This window comes from Hemiscyllium ocellatum, chromosome 35 (assembly GCF_020745735.1).
Source record: "Hemiscyllium ocellatum isolate sHemOce1 chromosome 35, sHemOce1.pat.X.cur, whole genome shotgun sequence".
NCBI classification, from domain to species: Eukaryota; Metazoa; Chordata; class Chondrichthyes; order Orectolobiformes; family Hemiscylliidae; genus Hemiscyllium; species Hemiscyllium ocellatum.
The window spans coordinates 36,075,833-36,103,643 of record NC_083435.1 but is presented as its reverse complement, the minus strand read 5'-3'; the positions used below and the strand labels follow the sequence as shown (position 1 = coordinate 36,103,643).

Below are 27,811 nucleotides of genomic sequence, written 5' to 3'. Positions count from 1 at the left end.
GGAGAACCCTTCACAGTGAGGACATCCTGCAGAAGGCAATGTCAGAGCACTGCAGCCTTTCCCCCGGGAGGAATCAGGGACCCTGCCCATCCTATGGCTACCCCTCAGTAACACGGAGGGTGGGAAATGAGAAAACGTGGCTTGGTAACATTCTCTGTTCGGTAAAATACTCCTTGAAGAGACAGGAGATGTTTAGCACTGCCTGAAGGGGACAGTATCGATGTGTGAAGTTGTTTCGGACCGTAACCTGACTGAGAGACATTTTCCCAGAAACTGGTGACGAGTGACTGCTTATCTCTTTAATTGGATGTTCCTCTGAAACTAACCAGATCTCTGCTTCTGCAATCAGGAAATGATCGAGGATCAACATGAAATGCTGCTTCGAGAAAGTTGTTTTTGATGATTTTGTTGAGCTATTTCTCCTCGGAGTAATCAATTCCCTGTTTAGGAAACAGGGTCACTAGATTCCCAAAATGTTGCTGATCCTTTTCTCCATCTCCCTGTGCTTTTCCCGGGCTTCTCCCGGTAAGTACAGAATTCAGCTTTCCATTCTCTCTCTCTCTGTGTGTCTGGGGTGAATGTGAATCTCTTGGGGAGAGTTTGAAATGGGGGATGTTTGATCAGCCGCCTGTTACACAGCCAGCCTGATCTTTCAGACCACCAGGAGGCTGGAAGACAGCTGAAAATGTGTTGCTGGTTAAAGCACAGCAGGTCAGGCAGCATCTCAGGAATAGGAAATTCGACGTTTCGAGCATAAGCCCTTCTTCAGGAATGGGAGAGAGTTTGCCAAGCAGGCTAAGATAAAAGGTAGGGAGGAGGGACTTGGGGGAGGGGCGATGGAGGTGGGATAGGTGGAAGGAGGTCAAGGTGAGGGTGATAGGCCGGAGTGGGTTGGGGGCGGAGAGGTCAGGAAGGAGGTTGCAGGTTGGGAGGGCGGTGCTGAGTTGAGGGAACTGACTGAGACAAGGTGGGGGGAGGGGAAATGAGGAAACTGGAGAAATCTGAATTTATTCCTTGTGGTTGGAGGGTTCCCAGGCGGAAGATGAGGTGCTCCTCCTCCAGCCGTCGTGTTGTTATGTTCTGCCGGTGGAGGAGTCCACGGACCTGCATGTCCTCAGTGGAGTGGGAGGGAGAGTTAAAGTGTTGAGCCACGGGGTGGTTGGGTTGGTTGGTCCGGGCGGCCCGGAGGTGTTCTCTGAAGCGTTCTGCAAGTAGGCAGCCTGTCTCCCCAATGTAGAGGAGGCCACATCGGGTGCAGCGGATGCAATAGATGATGTGTGTGGAGGTACAGGTGAACTTGTGGCGGATATGGAAGGATCCCTTGGGGCCTTGGAGGGAAGTGAGTGTGGAGGTGTGGGCGCAAGTTTTACATTTCCTGCGGTTGCAGGGGAAGGTGCCGGGAGTAGAGGTTGGGTTGGTGGGGGGTGTGGATCTGACGAGGGAGTCACGGAGGGAGTGGTCCTTGAGGAACGCTGATAGGGGAGGGGAGGGAAATATGTCCTTGGTGGTGGGGTCCGTTTGGAGTTGGCGGAAATAACGGCGGATGATATGTTGTATGCGGAGGTTGGTGGGGTGGTAGGTGAGAACCAGTGGGGTTGGAGGAGCGGGGCTCAAGGGCGGAGGAGCGGGAAGTGGAGGAGATGCAGTGGAGGGCATCGTCGATCACGTCTGGGGGGAATCTGCGGTCCTTGAAGAAGGAGGCCATCTGGGCTGTGCGGTGTTGGAACTGGTCCTCCTGGGAGCAGATGCGGCGGAGACGAAGGAATTGGGAATATGGGATGGAGTTTTTACAGGGGGCAGGGTGGGAGGAAGTGTAGTCCGGGTAGCTGTGGGACCACCAAGGAGTCATTTCCGCCACCTCCAAAATGACCCCACCACCAAGGACATATTTCCCTCCCCTCCCCTATCAGCGTTCCGCAAGGACCACTCCCTCCGTGACTCCCTCGTCAGATCCACACCCCCCACCAACCCAACCTCCACTCCCGGCATCTTCCCCTGCAACCGCAGGAAATGTAAAACTTGCGCCCACACCTCCACACTCACTTCCCTCCAAGGCCCCAAGGGATCCTTCCATATCCGCCACAAGTTCACCTGTACCTCCACACACATCATCTATTGCATCCGCTGCACCCGATGTGGCCTCCTCTACATTGGGGAGACAGGCTGCCTACTTGCAGAACGCTTCAGAGAACACCTCGGGCCGCCCGGACCAACCAACCCAACCACCCCGTGGCTCAACACTTTAACTCTCCCTCCCACTCCACTGAGGACATGCAGGTCCGTGGACTCCTCCACCGGCAGAACATAACAACACGACGGCTGGAGGAGGAGCACCTCATCTTCCGCCTGGGAACCCTCCAACCACAGGGAATAAATTCAGATTTCTCCAGTTTCCTCATTTCCCCTCCCCCCACCTTGTCTCAGTCAGTTCCCTCAACTCAGCACCGCCCTCCCAACCTGCAACCTCCTTCCTGACCTCTCCGCCCCCAACCCACTCCGGCCTATCACCCTCACCTTGACCTCCTTCCACCTATCCCACCTCCATCGCCCCTCCCCCAAGTCCCTCCTCCCTACCTTTTATCTTAGCCTGCATGGCAAACTCTCTCCCATTCCTGAAGAAGGGCTTATGCTCGAAACGTCGAATTTCCTATTCCTGAGATGCTGCCTGACCTGCTGTGCTTTAACCAGCAACACATTTTCAGCTGTGATCTCCAGCATCTGCAGACCTCATTTTTTACTTACAGGAGGCTGGAAGAACCCAGCAAGCCAGGCAACGTCAGGAGGGACACAAGTGGACGTTTCGGGGGTAATCGTTCTTCAGGAATGGAGATAGGGACGAGGGGAGCTGCAGGTACAGGAGGGAGTGCTATGGGTAGGGAGAGCGGCAGAATGGTGAAGTGAATACAGATTGTGGGTATGACCTGGTTGGTCGATGGGAAGGATGAATCCGGTTCGTAATTGGAAGGAAGGCTAAGGTTGTTGAGTCCTCCTTGGCTGTGGGCTGCCCCAGCGGAAGTGTTGTTCCTCCAGTTTGTGGTCTGATTCACTGTGGCAATGGAGGAGGCCAAGGGTAGACATGTTGGAGAGGGAGTGGGAGGTGGAACTGAAATGGGCAGTGACTGGGAAGTCAGTTCGGCCTTTACAGGCCTGGTTGAGAGGCCCAACCACCAAGAATATCTTCCTCTCCCCACCCCTCTCTGTCTTCCGTAAGGACCATTTCCTCTGTCACTCCTTGGTTCCCACAACTTCTCTCCCTACCAACTCCCTAACCTCACCGCCCCATACCTTCCCCTGCAACCGTACAAGAAGCAAAACCTGCCAGTACACTACTTCGCTCACCTTCATCCAGTCCTTTGGCGTGAGACAGGGATTCACCTACCTCTCCTCCAACCTAGTTTACTGTAAGGAGTGCTCCTGATGTGACCTTCTATACATTGGCAAGACCAAACGTAAACTAACAGCACAATTCACCGAGCATCTCAGCTCGGCCCATAAGGACCAGCCTGACCTCCAGGTCATTGCCCATTTCAATTCCCCTTCCCACTTCCTGTCCGACATGTGCATCCAGAGGGAAAAATGGTGGTCTGGAGTTCTGACGCTGTGAGGTACAAGGCCAAGACAAGAGAAGAGGAGGAAAGAAAAGGCTAAAGGTGAAAAAAAGAAATAGGACAGACGAAGCTCCGGCTGAGGTATCCTACTCTGCCGCCATCTTGCTTAGAATGTTGTGGATGTAGTGCCAATCAAGCAGCTGCTTTGGATGGGGTTATGGACCAAACCAAATCCCCTCAAAATATTTTAAGAAGGTATCCTAGACCCCAGCCTTTTCTTATTTTAAATGGAAATATGACATGCTGTGTTCCAGATGAAACTTCATTGATGAAACAACTCAATGTTAAGCAAAAGGCTTTGGTTAAAATACGACAAAAGAAAGATGAATTTAGAGTAACAACTCTATTGGAAAACTTCACAGAATAATAGATACAGTAACTATTACTAATTAACTGTTGCAGTGTAGCAGCATCCCATACACATACCCCTTGGCAAAAAGGCAAATTACCTGTCTCCCAGATAACTCAGCAGCAGAGAGAAACCCCAGATTTCAGCTGTAACTGAGAGACAGAAAAGATATCTGCTACTTCTTCAAAACTCCACCAGCCTCTGTCAAATCTAAAAGCTAAAAAAACTAGCAATATTGGTCTGTGACAGCTAGCCACACCCAGCCAGGCTGCTTCTATTGTTCCAACTTTTAAAAACCCCAAGGCATCCCAAGTTGTTTAGTTTATGGATCTTCACTAGCCAGCTTGGTACCTGTGCCCTAAAGCCTCTCTTCAAATAAAAGGGCAAAATAACCTCTTAAAACCATAGTGTCATCATAATGGTATCAAGCTTCTTGAGTGTTCTTGGAACTGCACTCATCCAAACAAGTGGGGAGTATTCCATCATATTCCTGGCTTGTGCCCTATAGATGATGGACCGGCTTAGGGGAGTCACTGAAGTATACCTTGCCTTTGACCTGAACTTGTAGCCACTGTGTTTATGTGGTTCTGGTCAATGAAAAGTCCCAGGATGTTGATGTGGAATATTCAGGTGATGCTAACATTATTGAATCTCAAAGAATCGTGTTTAGATTTGTATCTTATTGGAGATGGTCATTGCCTGGCATATGTGTGGTGTGAATGTTACTTGCCACTTGTCAGCTCAAGCCTGGATATTGTCTAGATCTTGTGGCACTTGAACACTGACTGATGAACAAAAGCGTAATCAGCTGTGAACATCCCCACTTCTGACCTTATGATGGGGGGCAGGCCGTTGATGAAGCAGCTGAAGATGGTTGCCCCTGGGACACGACCCTGAGGAACTCCTGCAGAGATGTCCTGGATCTGAGATGACTGACCATCAACAACCATAGCAATATTCCTGTGTGCCAGGTCTGATCCAACCCACTCAATGCCGCCTGATACACATTGATTCCAGTTTTGCTAGGGCTCCTTGATCCCACACTCAGTTTAGTGACAGGTTTGTCACTCTCACTTCTCCTCTGGAATTCAGCTCTTTAGTTCATGTTTGATCCAAGGCTGAAAGATGTCAGGAGCTGAGTGACCCTGACGGAACCCAAGCTGGGTGTCACTGAGCAGGTTATTGCTGAGTAGGTGCTGCTTGATCACACTGTTGATGACCCCTTCCTTCACTTTACTGATGATTGAGAGTAGGCTGATGGAACGGTTATTGGCCAGGTTGGATTTGTGTTCACTCTGATTTTTGGGTGTCGGACATACCTTGGCAGTTTTTCATATTGTTGATAGGTGCCTGTATTGTTGATGTACTGGAACAACTTGGCTAGGGGAGCACACGACTTCATTACTATTGCTGGCATGTTGTCATAGCCTTTGCAGTATCCAGTGCCTCCGATCATTTCTTATTATCACATGAAGTAAATCAAATTGGTTAAAGTCTGCAATGCTGGGGACGACTGGAGGTGGCGAGATGGAACATCCATTTGGTATTTATTGCTGAAGATTGCTGTGAGAGCTTCAGCCTTACCTTTCGCACTGATGTGCTGGGCTCTTCCATCATTGAGGATAGGGATATTTGTGCAGCGTCCTCCTCCGGTGAGTTGTATAATTGTCCACCATCATTCACAGCTGGACGCGGCATGATGCATTGTGACTGTTCATTGTGGATCACTTAGCTCTGTTGATCACTTGCTGCTCATGCTATTTGACATGCAAGGAGACCTGTTTGGTAGCTTCACCAGGTTGACACCTTTATTTTTAGAAATGTCTGGTGCTGCTCCTGGCATACCCTACTGCACTCTCCATTGAACTAGGGTTGATGCCCTAGCTTGATGGTGGTGTGACAGACCAAAGAGGCTGCAAATTCTGAGTAGGTGTGGAATACGATTCTGCTGCTGTTGATGGCTCAGTGTCCCCTGGATGCCCAGTTTGAACTCTGTCCCATTTAGCGTGGGGATATTGCCACACAACATGATGGAGGTTATTCTCAACATGACGTCTCCACAAGGACTCTGCAGTGGTCACCCTTACCAATACAGTCAAGGACAGGTGCATGTACGGCTGGCAGATTAAGGTCAAGTATGTTTTTCCCTCTTGTTTGTTTCTTTATCACCTGCCTATTAGCTATCTCCTTTGGGACCTTAACCAGCTCAATCAGCTACACTTGGTGATGGTCATTGAAATCCCCCACCCAGAAGAAATTATGTACATCTCAGTGTTTATTCTACATTGTTCAATGTGAAGGAGTATGGATTCATCAGATGAGGGAGGTAGGGATGGTGTTAATCAGCAGGAGGTTTCCTTTCCTGTATTTAACTTTAAACCATGAAACTTCATAGGATCCAGAGTCAATATTGAGGACTCCCATGGCAACTCCCTGTCACATACACTTTCCTTTATTGGTCAGAACATTGAGCATATGGGTTGGGAGGTCACGTTGCTGCTATATAGGACATTGGTTAGGCCAATCTTGGAATATTGTGGGCAATCCTAGCCCCTCCAATAGGAAGGATGTTATGAAATTTGAAAGGGTTCAGAAACAATTTAGAAGCATGTTACCAGGTTTGGAGGATTTGGGCTATAGCGAGAGGTTGAATAGGCTGGGGCTGTTTCCTTGGAGTGTTGGAGGCTGAGGGGTGACATTATGGAGGTTTATAAAATCATGAGGGGCATGGATAGGGTAGATAGGCAAGGTCTTTTCCCTGGGGTGATTGAGTGAAGAGCTAGAGGACATTAGTTTAGGGTGAGAGGAGAAAGATTTTAAAAGGCCCCTAACAGGTATCTTTTTCACTCAGAGGGTGGTACGTGTATGGAATGAGCTGCCAGAGGAAGTGGTGGAGGTTTGTACAATGGCAACATTTAAAGGCATCTGGATGGGTAAAGGAATAGGGAGGGTTTAGAGGGATAATGGCTAAATGCTGGCAAATGGGACTGATGTAATTTAGGATATCTTGTCAGCATGAACGAATTGACTGAATGGTCTGTTTCTGTGCTGTACATCTCTATGACTCTACAACTGTAAACCTCTGTTGAATCTCTCCAGTCAGTGAGACACGACATATCCAGTGATGGTAATGATAGTGTCTGGGACATTGTCTCTAAAGTATGATTCCGTAAGAATGACTCTATCTGGCTGTTGTTTGACTAGTCTGTGAGACAGCTTTCTCAATTTTGGCAGTAGCTCTCAGATGTTAGTGAGGAGGAATTTGTAGGGTCATCATTGCTGTGTTTGCCATTGCCATTTATAGTGCTGCGGACAATACCTTGTGGTCTGTCCAGTTTCATTTCTTTGTTGAGAATTTGTCATGATTGAAATGACTAAATGGCTTGCAAGGCCATTTCAGAGGGAGTCTGGAGGTGTGTGTACTTTAGACCAGGTGGGGATGGCAGAGTTCCTTTCTTGAAGGGCATTAATGAACCAGATGGATTGTTCCAAACAACCAAAAATGGTTTCATGGTCATCAGTCGATTCCAGTTAATTCCAGTTTTTTTAAATTCAAGTTTTATCAACTGCCATTGCAGAATTTGAAACAGGGTTCTCAGACTAGCTGAGTTTCTGGATTAGCAATATTACCACTTCCATCACCTTCCCTTAGGAGTGCACTAGGTGTATCCCACATCACTATTCCAGGCTGCTGACAAACTGCATGTGTTCCAGGTTAGTAATAGACCCGGTGTGTCCCAGGTTACTGTACCAGGTTAGTAATAGACCGGGTGTGTCCCAGGTTACTGTTCCAGGTTAGTGATCTTCTGTTTAATATTCCAATCCTTGGATTGTGTCCCACACTGACACCATCGAGTATCTGAGTGAGTCTGTTCTGTGTTTACTCCCTGTTCTGAGAGGGTGCAGCAGCTAATTCTGTCCCAGTTGAATCTTATTCTGTTGATTATATCAGACAAGATTCTGACAATGTTATAATTTGGTGGGTTTTTGGAGATTGTCACTGTGAGGATGGGCCTCACTTTGACCAGCTGGAAGTCTGTGCAATTGTTTTCAGCCTGATCTTTACAGATATAATACGTTGAAAGTGATTTTGCGGGCAGTCTCTCACATTAGTGATTAGATTAGACTTACAGTGTGGAAACAGGCCCTTCGGCCCAACAAGTCCACACCGACCCGCCGAAGCGAAACCCACCCATACCCCTACATTACCCCTTACCTAACACTACGGGCAATTTAGCATGGCCAATTCACCTGACCCGCACATCTTTGGACTGTGGGAGGAAACCGGAGCACCCGGAGGAAACCCACGCAGACACGGGGAGGACGTGCAAACTCCACACAGTCAGTCGCCTGAGTCGGGAATTGAACCCGGGTCTTCAGGCGCTGTGAGGCAGCAGTGCTAACCACTGTCCCTGATGTCTGTGATGCGACTCTAGTTTTGTAGCCCAGGTACATTAATTTGATGTTTATGTTGGTGTTGAGTAACTCCCTGCTTTTATTGTTTGTTTTATAGAGACTAACGCATTCACTGTGATTTACACAATTGTTGCTGAATTGAAGGATTTTCCTGAGGTTACAAACAGTGCAACAGTCAATGGAGTTATCATCGGTTCATGTGACAGTAAAACCCAACGGTGCTTTCCCAGGCAGCAGTTCATGGCAGAATTCTTCGATATGAATTTCTGGGATTATATCACAGAGCGGGTGAACATACATGCAAACAAGGTGAAGGAAATTCTGAGTACAATAATGAAGAGGTCAAACCAGACGTCGGGTAAGATCTGGCTGATTGATGTTTCTGTTGTAACAGATTGATTAAATGATTCAAGAGAGACAACTAATTAGTGTGAAATGTTCTTATCTAAGAAAGCAACTGCAGCTGCTCATTCTCTCTCAGTCAGTAACCTTGATTATACAGAGTTACTATTGTCCTACATGTGAAGGCTACGTGAAGCAAACATTGTCCGAAGTGCTGTAACTACTGTCAGCCATGTTCTCCTGTATTAACCATGGGCAGCCAGCAGCCATTTTGTGCCACTCAGTCATGGGAGCCCTAACACCAGACAATGTCACGCAACTTGGTTCTTCCTATTATCTAAGTATCTCTGTTTCTTCAAACCTGGCCCTATGCAGTAACATAGAATCATAGAGTCTTAGAGATGTACAACACAGAAACAGACCCTTCAGTCCAATCCGTCCATGCCAACCAGATATCCCAATCCAATCTAGTCCCACCTGCCAGCACCCGGCCCATATCCCTCCAAACCCTTCCTATTCAAATACCCATCCAAATGCCTCTTAAATGTTGCAATTGTACCAGCCTCCACCACATCCTCTGGCAACTCACTCCATACCCGTACCACCCTCTGTTGCAAAAGTTGCCCCTTAGGTCTCTTTTATATCTTTCCCCTCTCACTCTCAACCTATGCCCTCTAGTTCTAGACTCCCCGACCCCAGACTTTGTCTCTTTATCCTATCCATGCCCCTCATAATTTTGTAAACCTCTATTAGGTTACCCCTCAGCCTCCGACGCTCCAGGGAAAACAGCCCCAGCCTGTTCAGCCTCTCCCTGTAGCTCAGATCCTCCAACCCTGGCAACATCCTTTTAAATCTTAAGGCACCCCGAAAGTAGACATGTCACTGCAGCATATCACAGGGTAGGAAAGTATCGCAGATGCTGGAAATCTGAAATTTAAACAGAAAATGCTGGAAATTCAAAGCTGGCCAGGAAGCATCCATCAAGAGAGAGAAAGAGAGTCAATCAAGGGTTGTGTAAAGATTTATAGCTCGGGGGCAGGTTGCTGTGGTTATGGGTATGTTTGCCGAGCTGGGACGTTGATGTGCAGATGTTTTGTCCCCTGTCTCATTGACATCTTCAGTGTTTTGGAGCCTCCTGTGAAGCGCTGCTGTACTGTGTCCTCTGGAATTTTTTTGATTCCATTCCTGCTGGTTCCGGTTGTTCGTTGTCGTGATCGGTATAGGGTCTAGGTGTTTGTTGATTGAGTCTGTGAATGAGTGCCAAGCTTCCAGAATTTCTCTGGCTGTCCTCTGTTTAGCTTGTCCTATGATCGTTGTTGTCCCAGTTGAATTTGTGGTCCCTGTCATCGGTGTGTGTGGCTACCAGGGACAGCTGGTTGTGGTGTTGAGTGGTTAGTTGGTGTTCATGGATGTGGATTGCTAGCTGTCTGCCTGTTTGTCTGATATAGTGTTTCATACAGTCTTCGTATGAATCTCACCCAGGTAACTGTCATGTTGTCTTCTCTGCTGTGGGTTAGTCATTTTGTTTTGGAGCGCCTTTCTCTTTCTGTGTGTCACCAAAGAACTCCAACAAAAACTGAAACATCTTCTCAGCAGATCCAAACACTCCATACAATCATCACAGGGATTCCTAGACAACATTAAGAACATAAACATGGATAAGGATGAAGCAATGGTCTCATTCAATGGAACATGGTTCAAGGTAATTGACAAAACCCTAGCCAGAGAGATAATAGCTAACCTCCAGGACAAACAGAACAGGCAACATGACAGGGAACCTCCCAACAAGGACTGCAGGGTCACACTACTAGACCTGTGCTTGAGGACACACTTTCCATTCAACAACAAATACATGAACAGGTCAATGGGCCACCTATGTGCTCACCCATCTCCGGGCTCAGAGCACAAGCTGTGATGCAAAAACTGGAACAAACAGCTCTCCTATAAATTCAACCCAAACTCTGAATCAGATACATTGACAACATTTTTGTAGTTATTAAGAGAACAGATATAGAGAACACATACTATATTATTGACTCTGGTCATAGGGATTAAGGTAAAAATCACACAACACCAGGTTATCGTCAAACAGGTTTATTTGGAAGCACGAGCTTTCGAAGCGCTGCTCCTTTATCGGGCTCCTTCAACCACCTGATGAAGAAGCAGCTTTTCGAAAGCTAGTGCTTCCCAATGAATTTGTTTGGCTCTAACATGTTGTGGTGTGCTTTTTAACTTTATCTACCCCAGTCCAAAACCGGCACCTCCGAGTTATAGGGATCAAATGTACTGGAGAGGAGGAAACCAACAGCCAACTCCCATTCCTGGATGTGACGGTAGAAGGAATACAGAGCGGTGAATGTACCACAACAGTGTACAGAAAAGCCTCACACATGGACCAGGTCCTGAACTACAACAGCAACCACCCGAACACACACAAGAGAAGTTGCATGAGGACCTTGTTCAAAAGAGCTACAAGACACTGCAGCTCTCCCGGCCTACGAAGGGAAGAAGAAGAAGAACATCTCTGCAGAGTCTTCACCAAGAATGAATATCCCCACAACTTCATCCGCAGATGCCTAACAGACAAACCATGTGACCAGGACATGCCACAACCCAACACACTAACTGCCCTACCTGATATAAAAAACGTCTCAGACTAACAGCCAGATTTCCCCACCCACTGGGATCCATTACTGTCCATAAACTGACAGGCACACTCAGACATCACTCATCAGGACAAAAGACCCCACGCCCATCATGTGCTAGACTAAGGTAATTTACAGGATTCCATGCAAAGGCTGTCCAAAACACTATATTGGACAAACAGGCAGACAACTAGCAATCAGCATCCATAAACACCAACTAACCACTAAACACCACGATCAACTGTCCCTGATAACCACACTCACTGATGACAGGGACCACAAATTCGACTGAATTAACACTGAGATCATAGGACAAGCTAAACAGAGGACAGCCAGAGACTAGACATTGACCCAGACCCAATATACCGGTCACTATAATGAACAACCGGAACTGGCAACCAGAAGCAACAGGAAAGGAACCAAATAAATTCCAGAAGGCACAGTACAGCAGCACTTCACAAGAGGCTCCAGACCATTGAAGATGTCACCTAGACAGGGGACAAACCGTCTGCAAATCAACTTCCCAGCTCAGCGAGCAGACCCATAACCACAAAGAGACTGGTTAAGAGAGTTAATGCTTCAGGTTCAAGATCTGCACGTTCTGAAGCAGGGTCAATAGACAATAATCAATAGACAATAGACAATAATCAATAGACATGAGTGCTGGAGTAGGGCATTTTATTCTTCAGGCCAGCACCACCATTCATTGTGATCATGGCTGATCATCCACAATCAGTATCCTGTTCCTGCCTTATCCCCATATCCCTTGATTCCACTGTCTATCTCTCTATCCATCTCTTTCTTGAAAGTATCCAGAGACTTGGCCTCCACTGCCTTCTGGGGGAGGGCATTCCATACACCCCCCCACTCTCTGGGTGAAGAAGTTTCTCCTCAACTCTGTTCTAAATGACCTACCCCTTATTTTTAAACTTTGCCCTCTGGCTCTGGACTCACCTATCAGCTGAAAGATGCTTCCTGCCTCCAGAGTGACCAATCCTTTAATAATCTTACACATCTCAATCAGATCCCCTCTCATCCTTCTTGTATACCTTCTCTCACCATCAAGTGTATACAAGCCCAGTCACTCCAATCTTTCAACATGAGATAGTCCAGCCATTCTGGGAATTGACCTCGTGAACCTACGCTGCACTCCCTCAATAGCCAGAATGTTCTTGCTCAAATTTGGAGGCCAAAACTGCACGCAATTCTCCAGGTTTAGTCTCACCAGGGCCTTGTACAGCTGCAGAAGGACCTCTCTGCTCCTGTACTCAATTCCTCTTGTTATGAAGGCCAGCATGCCATTAGCTTTCTTCATTGTTGCCGGCTGTATCTGCATGCTTGATTTCATTGACTGATACACAAGAACTCCCAGATCTCATTGTACTGCCCCTTTACCTAACTTGACTCCATTTAGATAGTAATCTGCCTTCCTGTTCTTGCCACCAAGGTGGATAACCACACATTTATCCACATTAAACTGCATCTGCCATGCATCTGTTCACTCACCTAGCCTGTCCAAGTCACCCTGTATTCTCCTAACATCCTCCTCACATTTCACCCTGCCACCCAGCTTTGTGTCATCAGCAAAATTGCTAATATTAGTGCCTTCATCTATATTATTAAGGTATACCATAAACAGCAGCAGTCTCAGCACCGAACCTTGTGGTACCCCACTGGTCACCGCCTGCCATTCCGAAAGGGACCCGTTTATCATTACTCTTTGCTTCCTGTCAGCCAGCCAATTTTCAATCCAAGTCAGTATTTTGCCCCCAGTATCATGTGCCCTAATTTTGCTCACTAATCTCCTATGTGGGACTTTATCAAAGGCTTTCTGAAAGTTCAGGTACACTACATCCACTGGCTCTCCCTTGTCCATCTTCATGGTTACATCCTCAAAAAATTCCAGAAAATTAGTCAAGCACAATTTCTCCTTCATAAATCCATGCTGTCTCTGACCTATCCTGTCACTGCTATCCAAATAAGTCATAATTTCATCTTTTATAATTGACTCCAGCATCTTTCCTACCACTGACATCAGGCTAACAAGTCTATAATTCCCTGTTTTCTCTCTCCCTCCTTTCTTGAAAAGTGGGACGACATTAGCCACCCTCCAATCTGCAGGAACTGATCCTAAATCTATAGAACATTGGAAAATGATTACCAATGCGTCCATGATTTCTAGAGCCACCTCCTTAAGTACCCTGGGATGAAGACCATCAGGTCCTGTGGACTTATCAGCCTTCAGACCTAACAGTCTCTCCAACACCATTTCCTGCCCAATATAAATTCCCTTCAGTTCATCCATTACCCTCGGTCCTTCAGCCACTATTACATCTGGGACATTGCTTGTGTCTTCCCCAGTGAGGACAGATCCAAAGTACCATTCAACTCTTCTGCCATTTCCTTGTTCCCCATAATGAATTCACCCATTTCTGTCTTTAAGGGCCAAATGTTAATCTTAACCATTTTTTTTCTTCCACATACCTAAAAAAGCTTTTACTATCCTCCTTTATATTTTTGGCCAGTTTGCCTTCATCCCTCATTTTTTTCTCTGCGTATTGCGTTTTTAGTTATCCTCAGTTGCTTTTTAAACATTTCCCAGTCCTCCAGCTTACTGTTTATCTTTGCTATGTTATACTTCTTCTCTTTTATCTTCCCTTAACTTCCCTCGTCAGCCATGGCCCTCTCTGCCTCCCCTTAGGATCTTCCTTCCTTTTTGGAATGAACTGATCCTGCACTTTCTGCAGGAAGTACCTGCCATTGTTGTTCCACTGCTATCCCTGCTAGGGTATTGAGCCATTGAACTTTGGCCAGCTCCTCCGTCAGAGCTCCATAGTTCCCTTTGTTCAACTGTAATACTGAAACGTCCGATTCTCCCTTCTCCCTCTCAAATTGCAGATTAAAACTTATCATATTATGGTCACTACTTCCTTATAATTCCTTCACTTCGAGGTCCCTGATCAAATCCGGTTCATTGCACAAAACCAGATCCAGAATTGCCTTTTCCCTTGTAGGTTCCAGTACAAGCTGTTCTAAGAATCCATCTCGGAGGTACTCCACAAACTCTCTTTCTTGGGGTCCAGGATGATTCTGATTCTCCCAGTCTACCTGCATGTTGAAATCCCCCATAACAACTGTAGTAAAAACTTTGCGACAGGTATTCAGGAATAACAGAAATGTCTCTGTTGTCACAGTGTAAGGTAGCACTGTCCTCCCAAAAACTGCAGTTACTATCAAGGAACTTGGTGCAATTGCTGTAACTGGGGAGAAGGTATTACATAAACTGATGGGATTAAAGGCAGATAATTCCCCAGGGTCTGATGGCCTGCACCCAGAGGTATAAAAGGATTTGTCAACAGAGATAACGGATGCATTAGTTGAGATATTCCAAAAATCCCTGGAATTCTGGAAAGATACCAGTGACTTGGAAATATGTTAACGTGATACCCTTATTCAAATAGGAGATAGGCACAAAGTGGGAAACTGTAGACCAGTTAGTTTGAACTTTGTCGTGGGGAAGCTGCTGAAGCCAATCATAAGGGAGGAGATAACTGAACATTGAGATAATTGAAGCTCGATTCACCGATGCCCAGTGGATGTGGTTTATCTAGACTTCCAGAAGACATTTGACAAGGTGCCAAATAAAAGACTAATCCTGATGGTCAGGTCCTATGGGAGTTATAAGGGAGCGGATTGATTTAGGTAAAGGATTGGCTAACTTACAGAAAACAGGGGATCAGGAAAAATGGGTCCTTCTCTGGGTGATGAACTGTAACTAATCTTGTGCTGCATGGTTCAGTTCTCAGACTTCAATTAATTACAATCTGTATAAATGATCAGCAAGCAGGGATAGACTGTATCATAGTCAAACTCATGGATAATACTAATATTGGTGGGAAACCAGGCTATGATGAGGAGATAATAAGTTTCCAGATGGATATTGGCTAGGAGAATGGGCTAGACTCTGACAGGTGGAGTTTAATGTGAATAAGTGTGGGGTTGTTCATTTGGCTGGATACTGAAAAGACAAATTGTTATTGCACTGGGAAGCAGATTCACAGTGTGTCAGTGCAGAGGGATCTGGGTGTCTTGGGACATGAATTGCAGAAAATGGATATGCAAGTGCAGCATATAATAAGAAAGGCAAATGGAATACTGGCATTTATTGCAAAGAAGTGTTGTTACAGTTATATAAGGCATTGGTGAGTCCACACCTGAAGAATGATGTCCAGTTGTGGTCTCCTTACCTAAGGGAGGATGTGGTGACATTGCAAGCAGTTCAGAGGAGGTTCACCAGGCTGGTTCCAGGGATGAAAGGGTTATTGTACGAGAAGCAATTGAATAACTTAGGCCTGGACTCACTGGAGATCAGAGGAATGAAGGAGGATCTAATTGAGGAATATAAAATGCTAAAGGGGATTGATAAGATTGATGTTTATTGGACATTCCCCTTGTGGGACAGTCTCGAACAAGAGGTCATAGATGTAGAGAGAGGGGGTTGGTTCAATACTGAGATGAGAAGAAACTCCCTCTTTCAGAGGGTTGTGAATCTGTGGAACTCACTGACCCAGAGTGGGGGAGAACCAATCAACAAATTCAGGAAAGAAATGGCTATGTGTCTGATGGAAAGCAGGATAAAGGGGGATGGGAGCAGGCAGGAAGGTGGAGGTGAGACCAGGATAAGATCAGTCATGGTCATGTTAAATGGTGGAGTGGACTCAAAGGCTGACTTGCCCACTCTCCCTCTGAACTCCCATGTTACTAGAATTAACTGGGAATGTGTTTGAAAGCAGCTTACCAAGTGTAGCACTGGAATATATTACTTGTTGTCATTAAAACCACAACTGCCTCAAAAGAGGCCAACTCATTCTGCTTAATTTGTGAGGAATCGATTAAACAATTAGATCAATGTTAAAAACATTACAATAATTAGAGGAAATTGGACAGAAGGTAGATTCATAGAGTTGTACAGTGGAGAAACAGACCCTTAGTCCAACTTGTCTACGAAGACCAGAAACCCTAAACTGATCGAAGTCCCATTTGCCAGCATTGAGCCCACATCCTTCTTAACCCATCCTATTATAAGCCCATCCTGATGCCTTTTAAATGCTGTAATTGTACCAGCCTCTGTCACTTCCTGTGGCAGCTCATTCCATACTTGCACCATCCTCTGCACGAAAAAGTTGCCTCTTAGTTCCCTTTTAAATCTTTTCCCTCTCACATTCAATCTCTGCCCTTTAGTTTCAGACTCCCCTACTCTGGGAAAAAGAACTTGGCTATTCACTTTATCTATGCCCCTCATAGGGTCATAGAGAGGTACAGCACAGAAACAGATCCTTCGGTCCAATCGTTCCATGCCGACCACTAATCCCAACCCAGTCTAGTTCCACTTGACAGCACCCGGCCCATATCCCTCCAAATCCTTCCTATTCATATACCCATCCAAATGCCTCTTAAATGTTGCAATTGTACCAGCCTCTGTCACTTCCTCTGGCAGCTCATTCCATACGTGCACTATCCTCTGCACGAAAAAGTTGCCCCTTAGGTCTCTTTTATATCTTTCCCCTCTCACCCTCAACCTATGCCCTCTAGTTCTGGACTCCCCTACCCCAGGGAACAGATTTTGCCTATTTATCCTATTCATGCCCCTCATAATTTTGTAAACATCTATAAGGTTACCTCTCAGCCTCCGACGCTCCAGGGAAAACAGCCCTAGCCTGTTCAGCCTCTCCCTGTAGCTCAGATCCTCCAAGCCTGGCAACATCCATGTAAATCTTTTCTGAACCCTTTCAAGTTTCACAACAGATAGGATGGTTTTATAAACTTCTAAAAGGTCATCCCTCAGCCTTCAACACTTCAGGAAAAATAGCCCCAGCCTATTCAGTCTCTCCCTATAGCTCCAAACCTTGTAAATCTTTTCTGAACCCTTTCATGTTTCCTATAGCAGTAAGTTCAGAATTTAACATAGCATTCGGAAAATGACTGAATTAATGTCCTGTACAGCTGCAACATGATAGCCCAACTCCTGTCCTCAATCCACTGACCAATAAAGGCAAGTAGACCAAACACCTTCTTCACTATCCTGTCAATCTGTAACTCCACCTTCAGGAACTATGACTCTACACTCCAAGGTCTGTTTGTTTGGTAACACTCCCCAGCACCCTACCATTAACTGTATAAATGCTGCTATGATTTACCCAAAATGCAACACCTCACTTTTATCTAAATTAATCTCCATCTGCCACTTCTCAGCCCATCTGATCAAGGTCCCAACGTACTCTGAGACAACCTTCTTCACTGCCCACTACATTTCCTGTTTTGGTGTCATCTGCAAACGAAACATTACTAACCATTCCCACCTATTTGCACATCCAAATCATTTATAAAACTGACAGAAAGCAATGAATACACATAGGAAGTAACTTAAAGAGATCTACCAGGGGTAAGCAATGGGGCACAGGTCTCTGGCAAAGAGTCTGTCCCTATTGCTCAGAAAGGGAAGGGGGACAAGGAGCAGACCATTAGTCATTGGACACTCTGTAGTTAAGGGGACAAACAGGAGGTTTTGTGGGAGTGAGAGACACTCGCAGTTGGTATATTGCCTCCCAGGTGCCAGGGTTCATGCCGTCTCAGATTGTGTTTTCAGGATCCTTGAGGATGAGGTGGAGCATCCCCAAGTTGTGGTCCACATAGGCACCAAATGACATAGGTAGGAAGAGAGATGGGAATTTAAGGAAGAAATTCAGGGAGTTAGGGTGCAAGCTTAGAGATTGGACAGAGTTGTTATCTCTGGTTAGTTGCCTGTGCCACGTACTAGCGAGGTGAGAAATAGGGAGAGAGACAGGGGTTGAACACATGGCTATAGGGATGGTGCACAGGAGGGAGCGTTTCCTACACCTGGATAATTGGGGTTCTTTCTGGGGTAGTGCGACCTCTACAAACAGGATTCTTTTCACCTGAACCAGAGGGGTACCAGTATCATGGGGGGGGGGGGGAAATTTGCTAATGCTCTTTGGGAGGGTTTAAACTAATTCAGGAGGGGGATGTGAACTCAAATTGTAGTTCGAGTATACAGGAGTTTGAGAGTCGTGAGATCTGAACTAAGGTTTGAAGAGGGCATCAGCAAACAAGAAGTTGGTTAGAAGTGTGACTATTTCAACACCAGCATCATACGGAATATGGTGGGTGACCTTGCAGCATGGGTTGGTACCTGGAACTTCGATGTTGTGGCCATTTCAGAGACATGGCTAGAGCAGGGACAGGAATGGGTGTTACAGGTTCTGGGATTTTGATGTTTCAGTAAGAACAGTGAAGATGGTAAAGAGGGGCAAGTGTGGCATTGTTAGTCAAGGACAGTATTGTGGCAGCAGAAAGGATGTTTGAAGACCCGTCTACTGAGGTAGTACTGAGGAGTGGTCACGCTGTTTTCTATAGGCCTCTGAATAGTTCCAGAGATGTAGAGGAAAGGATAATGATTCTCAATAGGAGCGAGTGTAGTTGTTACGGGGACATTTAACTTTCCAAATATTGGCTTGGAATACAACAATAAGCACGTTAAATGGGTCATTTTGTGTCCAATGTGTGCAAGAGGGCTTCCTGACACATTATGTCGACAGGGCAACAAGGGGCATGGCCACATTAGATTTGGTACTGGGTAATGAACCCAACCAGATGATAGTGACCACAATTCAGTTATGTTTACTTTATTGATGGAAAGAGATAGGTACACACCGAAGAGCAAGAGTTATAGCTGGGGGAAGGGCAATTATAATGCAATTGGGCAAGATTTTGGATGCAAAAGATAAGGAAGGAAACTGCAGGGGTTGGGCACAATTGAAATATTCAAGGAACAGCTACTGCAGGTCCTTGGTAAGTATGTACCTGCCAGGCAGGGAGGAACTTGTTGAACGTAGGAGCTGTGGTTTACAGAAGAAGTTGAATCTCTTGGCAAGAGGAAGAAGAAGGCTTATGTTAGGATGAGACTTGAAGGCTCCGTTAAGACACTTGAGAATTACAAGTTAGCCAGGAAAGACTACAGAAAGAGTTAAGAAAAGCCAGGAGGGAACATGAGAAGTCATTGGCAGATAGGATCCCGGAAACCCTAAAGTTTTCAATCAGTATATCAGGAATAAAAGAATGACACTCAAGTAAGATCAGGGCCAATCAAGGAGAGTAATGGGAAGTTGTGCGTGGAGTCAGAAGAGATAGGGAAAGTGCTAAATGAATATTTTTTGTCAGTATTCACACAAGAAAAAGACAATGTTGTCGTGGAGAATACTGAGATAAAGGCTACTAGACTAGATGGGATTGAGGTTCACAAGGAGGAGGTGTTGTAATTCTGGGAAGTGTAAAACTCTATAAGCTTCACGGGTGAGATAGGATTTATCATAGGATTCTCTGGGAAGCCAGGGAGGAGATTGCCGAGTCTTTGGCTTTGATCTTTATGTCATCATTGTCTACAGGAATAGTGCCAGAAGACTGAAGAATAGCAAATGTTGTCCCCCTTATTCAAGAAGGGGAACAGAGACAGCCCTGGTAATTATAGACCAGTGAGCCTTACTTCTGTTGTGGGTAAAGTGTTGGAAAGTGTTATAAGAGATAATTATCTTGAAAGGAATAAGTTGATTAGGGATATTCAACACGGTTTTGTGAAGGGTAGTTCGTGCCTCACAAACCTCTTTGAGAAAGTGACCAAACAGGTGGACGAGGGTAAAGTGGTTGATGTGGAGTATATGGATTTCAGTAAGGGGTTTGATACGGTTCCCCACGGTATGGTATTGCACAAAATCTGGTGGCATAGAATTGAGGGTGATTTAGCAATTTGGAACTGAAATTGGCTAGCTAAAGAAGACAGAGGGTGGTGGTTGATGGGAAACATTCACCCTAGAGTTCAGTTACTAGTGGTATACAGCAAGGATTTGTTTTGGGTCCACTGCTGTTTGTCATTTTAATAAATAGAAGGATGGGTTAGTAAATATGTGGATTACGCTCATCGGTAGAGGTGTGGATAGTGCAGAAGAATGTTGCAGGTTACAGAGGGACTATAGATAAGATGCAGGGCTGGGCTGAGAGGTGGCAAATGGAGTTTAATGTGGAAAAGTGTGAGGTGATTCACTTTGAAAGGAGCAGCAGGAATGCAGAGTTCTGGGCAAATGGAAGGCTTCTTGGTAATATAGACGAGCTGCCAGATCTTGGTATCCATGTGCATAGGTCCCTGAAAGTTGTCACCCAGGTTGGATAAGGTTGTTAAGAAAGCATACGGTGTGTTAGCTTTTATTAGTAGTGGGATTGAGTTTTAGAACCATGAAGTCATGCTGCAGCTGTACAAAACTCTGGTGTGGCTGCAGTTGGAGGATTGTGTACAGTTCTGGTCACCGCATTATAGGAAGGATGTGGAAACTTGGAAAGGTTTCAGAGGAAATTTACGAGGATGTTGCTTGTTATGGAGGGAAGGTCTTACAAGGAAAGGCTGAGGGAACTGAAGCTGTTTTCATTGGAGAGAAGAGGATTGACAGGCGACTTAATTGAGATATCCAAGTAATCAGAGAGTTAAATAGACTGGACAATGAGAGCCTTTTTCCTCAGTTGGTGATGGCTAACAGAAGGGGTGACAAATATAGGATGGATATCATACGTAGTTTCTTTACTCAGAGAGTAGTAGGGACGTGGAATAGTAGTCGACTACCCAACTTTAAGCGCATTTAAATGGTCAAGGGAGAGACATATGTACGAGAACGGAATTGTGTTGGTTAGGTGGGCTTCAGATTGGTTTCACAGCTTGGCATAACATCGAGGGCTGAAGGGACTGTACTGCGCGGTAATATTTATATTCTATATTCTACCTTCATCTCAGTTCCACCACACCTAGATTTCACAGCCCCATACAGGGAAAGTGTCCTTGTAAATATGATACCGAGTCCGATCGTGGGCCAGTGCCTGTGGGAGGCTGACAGAGTGGTCACAGACAATCACAGACTATATCCCCCAGAATGCAGCCTGTGATCGAAACACATGACCACAAGGAATGGGCCTGTCATTCCCAGACAGTGGGAATATGAGCGCTGGAATTCTGACCTGGATCAGAGAACCTGTCCTTATCTGCTTCAGGTTGAGGTGTGAGGCAGCCACTGGAAAAAGGGGCAGTACTGCCTGAGTCTGAGACCCTCTGAGAGCACAGGCCCTGGGGATTAGCACCATGTGTAACCCCCTCTCCCTGGGGCCTGATAGAGGATCCCCATTCCCCTTTGATCAGATTGTTCCACTGGTAAAATTTATTATTAATTATCTATGACTGTTTGATCACCAACAGGAGTTCACATTTTTCAACAGATAATTGCTGTTGAGATCAGTGATGACGGCAGCATTAAGAGATCGATGAGATTTGGATTTGATGGAAAGGACTTTATCAGTTTAGAACAAGACAGAATGAGATGGATCGCATCCAATCCCATTGCAGTGATGACTAAGGAGAAATGGGATTCTGATAATTCCTGGAACTACTACTGGAAAAGACACCTGGAAGAAGGATATGTTAAATCTTTAAAGAGCTATCTAAAAGCTGGAAAGGAATATTTCACAAGGGAAGGTGTGTATTTCTGTTTTGTTCTGATCTAACCTCACTGATCTATGAAACCGTTCTCCCATTCCATTCAGTGTCTGTCTATTGTTTGTGTTTTCCCCCTTTCCCATCACAGTTCAGCCTGAAGTGTTCATCTCCAGGAGGGAGCCCAATGGTCAGGACAAGCCGCTCACTCTCTCCTGCCTGGTCACTGGGTTTTATCCTGTAGACATCGAGGTGACCTGGCTAAGGAATGGAGAGGTCATGTCTGGGACCCAATCCTCAGGGGTTCGACCAAACCACGATGGGACCCATCAGATCCAGAAAGAGATTGAGATCAATGCTGGGGATGAGGATCAATACTCCTGTCAAATTGAACACAGCAGCCTGGCAGAGGGCAAGCTCTATCAGTGGGGTAAGGGACTGGAGAGTCTGTGTGTGTGTGTGTGTGTGTGTGTGTGTGTGTGTCTGTGTGTGTGTTTATGTGTCTGTGTGTTTGTGTGTGTGTGTATATATGTGTTTGTGTGTGTCTGTGTGTAACTGTGTGTTTGTGTGTGTATGTATGTGTCTATGCGTGTGTGTGTGTGTTTGTGTTGTGTTTGTGTGTCTGTGTGTGTGTGTATATGTGTGTTTGTACATGTGTGTGTGTCTGTGTGTGTGTGTGTGTCTGTATGTGTTTGTGTGTGTGTATGTATCTGTGTGTATGTGTCTGTGTGTTTGTGTATGTGTCTGTGTGTTTGTGTGTGTCCGTGTGTGTCTGTGTGTGTCTGTGTGTTTGTGTGTGTATGTATCTGTGTGTATGTGTCTGTGTGTTTGTGTGTGTGTGTATGTATGTATCTGTGTGTGTGTATGTATATGTGTGTTTGTGCGTGTGTGTGTGTGTGTTGTGTTTGTGTGTCTGTGTGTGTGTGTAGAGTCTGTGTATGTGTCTCCGTGTGTATATACACGTGATAGATGAAACCATTTCGAGGACACTTTTTCACTTCCTTGTTTGCAACTACCCACCTTGTTCCCTGTGTTGATATGTCAATGTTGGTCTCACTGAGTTAAAGATTACAATTCTAAGTTTGAAAGAGTCTCTGAATCCCAAGCTTCCAGAGCCTTTTGGGGATTCCAGATTCCCACAGCCCTGTTATTGGTGAAGTACTCATCGATTTCACTCCAGAATAATCTCACCAGAATTACAAGAAGATTTGCTTGTATTCCAGGCTTCAGCACCAGACATGGGCCCAGATTGTCCAGTAGCCAGACAGTCAGAGACTGGACACCACAACCTGAGAGAGGAGGGTCTGGACCCCTCAAAATTCCTGACTCACTGAATGGGATTTGTCCGGGAAGTTTCAACTTCCGATGGACAATTACCTCGCATCTAGAATCCTCTGGAAAGACCACAAGTTCTGAAGTTAGGGATTGGAAGCTTCTTTAACTCCTCGTGTGATGATGCTGTCACTTTAAAAGGCTGTTTGTGTCTTAGTTTTTGTTTTGAAGAGAGCTTGTAAGGCAGAGGCACCAAACTCCCTGGTGATGATGACTGAGGTAAACCAGTTGTGAGGCCTTGGGGTTTTTTTTAAGCTGGAACAATAGAAGCAGTCTGAATGGGCGTGGCCAGCTCTCACAGATCCAGATTTCTCAGTTTGGTTTTTTCAGTTACATCAGAAGCCTTTGGGGTCTCAAACGAGATGGCAGCTTCAGTGAGTGTCACCTGGCTACTACTGTTTGCATTTTTTTCTTGATATTATTTCCACCAGGATTGGAGAACTGCATGTAAGAATCTGTGTCTGAATTTACCTTTTTGCCAAGGTGTATAGGATGTTACAATATTACAGCAGTTAATTAGTAATAGGTACTGTATTCGGTTGCATTTTTCAATTGTTAAGTTATTCTAAATTTCTGTTTCTTTTGTTTGTATTATAATTACAGCATTTATGTAAATTGTGTTTTGCTTAACATCGAGTTGTTTGACCACTTGCGTTGTATGTGGAACACAGCATTTCCCATCTAGCTTTAAAATAAAAAGCAGTTCAGATCGAGGCTACCTTATTCAAATATTTTGAGGGGGCCTGGTCTGGTCCCTAACACCAGAGAACTAGAAAACCGAATATCGCCAAACGTACTGCTGATCTCTCCATTCACCCACTGATGAGGATCTCTGGTCAATGTGGGCTAGTTTGACTGAACACACACGCACACTTGTTGTGTGACTCTTTAACTCTTTGACCCCAACACCTCAAACCCATGACCGGACATTCTGCAACCAACACTTGACCTCTCCCCAGCACCAACACCAGCTCACCGCCTCCTGACGTCTGTCAGACTCGCAGTGCATCACCCTGGACAGACAACTGGGACACAACACAGACCTCCACAACTGGATACCTAACAAGGCCCCATCACCCAGCCCACTGTGGCACCCAAACACCATTCCATTGGTACTTAACATCCCCGACACTCACCAGTGAGTTCCCAAACTGCCCCTTGCCCAACCACTGAGGAAGTGCCTTTCTGGGACATGTAACTGCACCCCTCCAACCCTTCACTCACTCCTTCACCTCACCCAAGGCCGATCTACCCCACCAGCACGAGTAAGGACAGGACACAGAGGTATCGGGGAGAATGGGAACTGAACTGTCTGGGGAGGTAACCCCCAGGACAGGTACAACACGATGTTTATACCCCTATCAATGGGATCCTTGGTGACTTCACTGGAGAGTGAAATCGGGAGAGGGTCAAACCAGCATTTCAACCAATCCCAACAATTCCCAACAGCTCGGAGCAGTTAAAATTGTTCCCAATCAACACAGAGTTAGAAATAAATCCAGGAACAGAGAGAATCCTGATATATTTCCAATGCGTTTCAGAAAATCTGAAAAGCAATTGGCTGCATTCCCATCTTGGAAGTCTCATTGCATCAATGGTCATTCTATTGGCTGTTATTGTCGGGATAGTCGGAATAATCATCTGGAAATGGTCACGGAGAGGTAAGAATCAGAGAGAGGGGAATGTGAAACTGAGGGGACAGAGTGAGTGTGGGGGAATCTCCAGTACTGGGAAAACAGGGCACTGTGGGGAGTGGAACTGATTGAATCCCCACACACAGATACACACGTATAAACACATCTCGTTCACTGTCTGATCAGCTTAGACCAGGTCTAATATTTATCATTAAACCCACTGGACCCAATCAGATCCTCACTGAGTGAATATTAATGGAATGGAAGGGGTTTTCTGCATCTGGTGGGGATGCAGGGGAGGGGAGGGGAGTATGGGAATGAGGATTTCTGACACAATCTCTGTAAAACCTTCCTTACTGCCTTGTCTGTGTGCCATCACCTTGATAAATTTTGAACATCTGTTCTCACTCTCTGAGAATGGATTATTCCCCATCCTAATGGATGTTTATTTTGTTTCTGCAGGTTCACCAAGTGGGACCTACACAACAGCTCCCAGTAAGTGACTGAGGGGCCAGAGTGTTGGGAATGATGGATAAGGTAATGGGAGGTGTAGATCAGATCACCTGCAGTATGGAAACAGGCCTTTCAGTCCAACCCTCTGAAGAGGAACCCACCCAGACCCATTCCCCTACCCTATATTTACCTCTGACTAACACACCTAACACCATGGGCAATGTAGCATGGCCAATTCACCTGACCTGCACATCTTTGGATTGTGGAAAACTGGAGCACCCGGAGGAAACCCACACAGACACGGGGAGAATGTGCAAACTCCACACAGACAGATACCCGAGGTGGGAATTGTACCCGGGTCCCTGGTGCTGTCAGGCAATAGTGCTAACCACTGAGCCACCGTGCTGCCCCTATTAGAGTGTAGAGTTATATTTGCCAGGGTGTTGCTCAGGGTGACGGGTCCGTCTCCTCACAGTGCTGTTTCTCAGCCAACACTCTCTTATCGTCCTGTTTCTCTACTCCATGTCCCCAGTGTCTCTCCTTCGAATTGTCACCCTCCATTCCCTTCCCCCACAGCCCCTCCCTCCACTCACTTATCCTTAATTCCCACTGGGAATTTAATCTGGGGGGGGCTCGGAGAGTCTGGTTAGTTAATGCTGAGGGCGATTAAATCCTGGGTCCAGTGAGTGATAGAGAATATCTCACACTGTCTTATTTTATATTTGATATAATTTCTCATGTTCTGTTTTTATTTTCTCAGCTTTTGAAGTCTCTGGTGCAGCTTCTTCATGATTCAGTAAGTGACATGGCAACTTTTCTCTGACTTCAATTTATTTAGATTTAGATTCTCTAGATTTATTTGGAACATTTTCACATCCGTCCTGACCCTGTCGCACCCTCCCAGTCACTGTTAAACCCTGTCAGACTAATTCCCCTCCCTTCCCCACCCTGAAGTGATTGCCTTGTGTCTCTCCATTCCTAACCTTGGGGTTTCCTGGGCCCCGCTACAGGACATTCCTGGAGCGTCATTGCGGAATAACGGGATTCTCCTGTTCCAGTGTGAACATGGACACCATTGTCTGTCCTTCCATATTACAGCAGATACACAGAATTACAGCTCATGCTCACACTCAATTCTTTCAGGACTGAGATCAATTTTTCAGGGAATGTGTTTCCACACATTGAGCAGTGAATCCCAGATCCAAAAGTTTGGATCCTGGTTCTTCAAGTGAGACCTTCTCCAGCCGTGTTTCCATCCCGTCCCAGAAATGTGTGCAGTGTCACCGTCAGAGGGATCCTCACGGATGGTTCCTCCCTCACACTTTCTCATCTTCACTGTCTTCAATGTGTCACTGATTGACCTGAAATGAAGCAATGTCCTGAGGGAACTCAGGGACAGTTTTTATATTGAAGGAAATTGGTTTTGTATCTGACATTAACAAACTTCACATGTTATGTAAGCTCTGTACATAAATATCAGTTTTACAAATTCTAATTCTTAGATAAATGTCTATATAAATACTCTAAATCTGATTTATTGGTTAATACTTAAATCTGTCACTACTTATCACCATTGTTTAACTACAATCACCAATATGTGTCATTTGTAATTGCTAGAAGTTATTTATTGTCTTATTGATTTTGATGTTTTTATTAATGATTCCACAGGAATGATTATATTCATTTACACAGCAGCAGCTTGTGGCTCTTGGAATCAGCAGATGTTGAGCTTCACTTCAATGTGAACTGGGGGAGTTAAGACCATCCAACTCCCCAACAAGCCTTCCCCAAACTCACCAGGGAGTACAAAGCGAGGTTTATTTCATATATGTGTTTCAGAGTTGGATGGTTGATCATGTCTGGGAGTGTTCATTCCCCGGGGGGAGAGGGGTTGTGGAGGGGAGTGTGAAGAGAGGGCCAGGCAGCTGCTGAGAATCAGGAATACTTCACTGACTGGTGACCCAGCAGCTATTGGAGGGAGGAAAGGGCAGGCTCACCAGCTGAATGACCCACACAATCCTTGAGACTTTATCAGGAGAGAATTGTAAAGTGACCCCTGACCTGTCCACTCTCCAGGAATGGGATTTCAGCTTCAAGTCTATCCTCCAATTGGACATGTTAATGATTATACTGAGGTGATAACTCTTGATAAAAAAAAGTCATTGCTCCTGATCAATCCTGTCAGAATCTTTTAAACGATGTCAGCTATCTTTTGGTACAATGTAATTCTTGTTTGAAAAATGATACAGTGCTTGAATAATGAGAATGTAAGAAATGTGAATAAAATGAAAATGGATTTTATTCCTGACTCTCTGTTCCCTCAGTCACTTCCTGCAAGTCTGTGTCACACGTGTTCCATCTGCAGGAACAAAATTCCCGTCAGTTTGAATGATATTCGGTCACCAGGGACAGTCCAATCCTGGAATGAAACCTGGGTTTGAGGTGGAATATTTGTAGATGGGGTTCCCATGCAGGTTAGTCACTGAAAC

At 45.6% G+C, this 27,811-nt stretch overlaps 1 protein-coding gene across 2 annotated transcripts; it reads left to right on the top strand.

Moving 5' to 3' along the window:
* Window positions 1-27,569, top strand: LOC132832444 (class I histocompatibility antigen, F10 alpha chain-like). 2 transcript variants are annotated; one of them, XM_060850435.1, is made up of 8 exons: window positions 1-525; window positions 8,471-8,731; window positions 21,670-21,945; window positions 22,055-22,333; window positions 24,777-24,896; window positions 25,332-25,364; window positions 26,083-26,118; window positions 26,991-27,569. In XM_060850435.1, the coding sequence occupies exons 1-7, from the start codon at window positions 474-476 to the stop codon at window positions 26,112-26,114; spliced, it is 1,053 nt and encodes a 350-aa protein (XP_060706418.1). In that variant the 5' UTR covers window positions 1-473; the 3' UTR covers window positions 26,115-26,118; window positions 26,991-27,569. The 2 variants fall into 2 exon arrangements, with proteins under 2 accessions (XP_060706418.1, XP_060706419.1); XM_060850436.1 differs by lacking the exon at window positions 24,777-24,896 and having other exon boundaries at window positions 3-525.
* The last annotated feature ends 242 nt before the right edge of the window (window positions 27,570-27,811 follow it).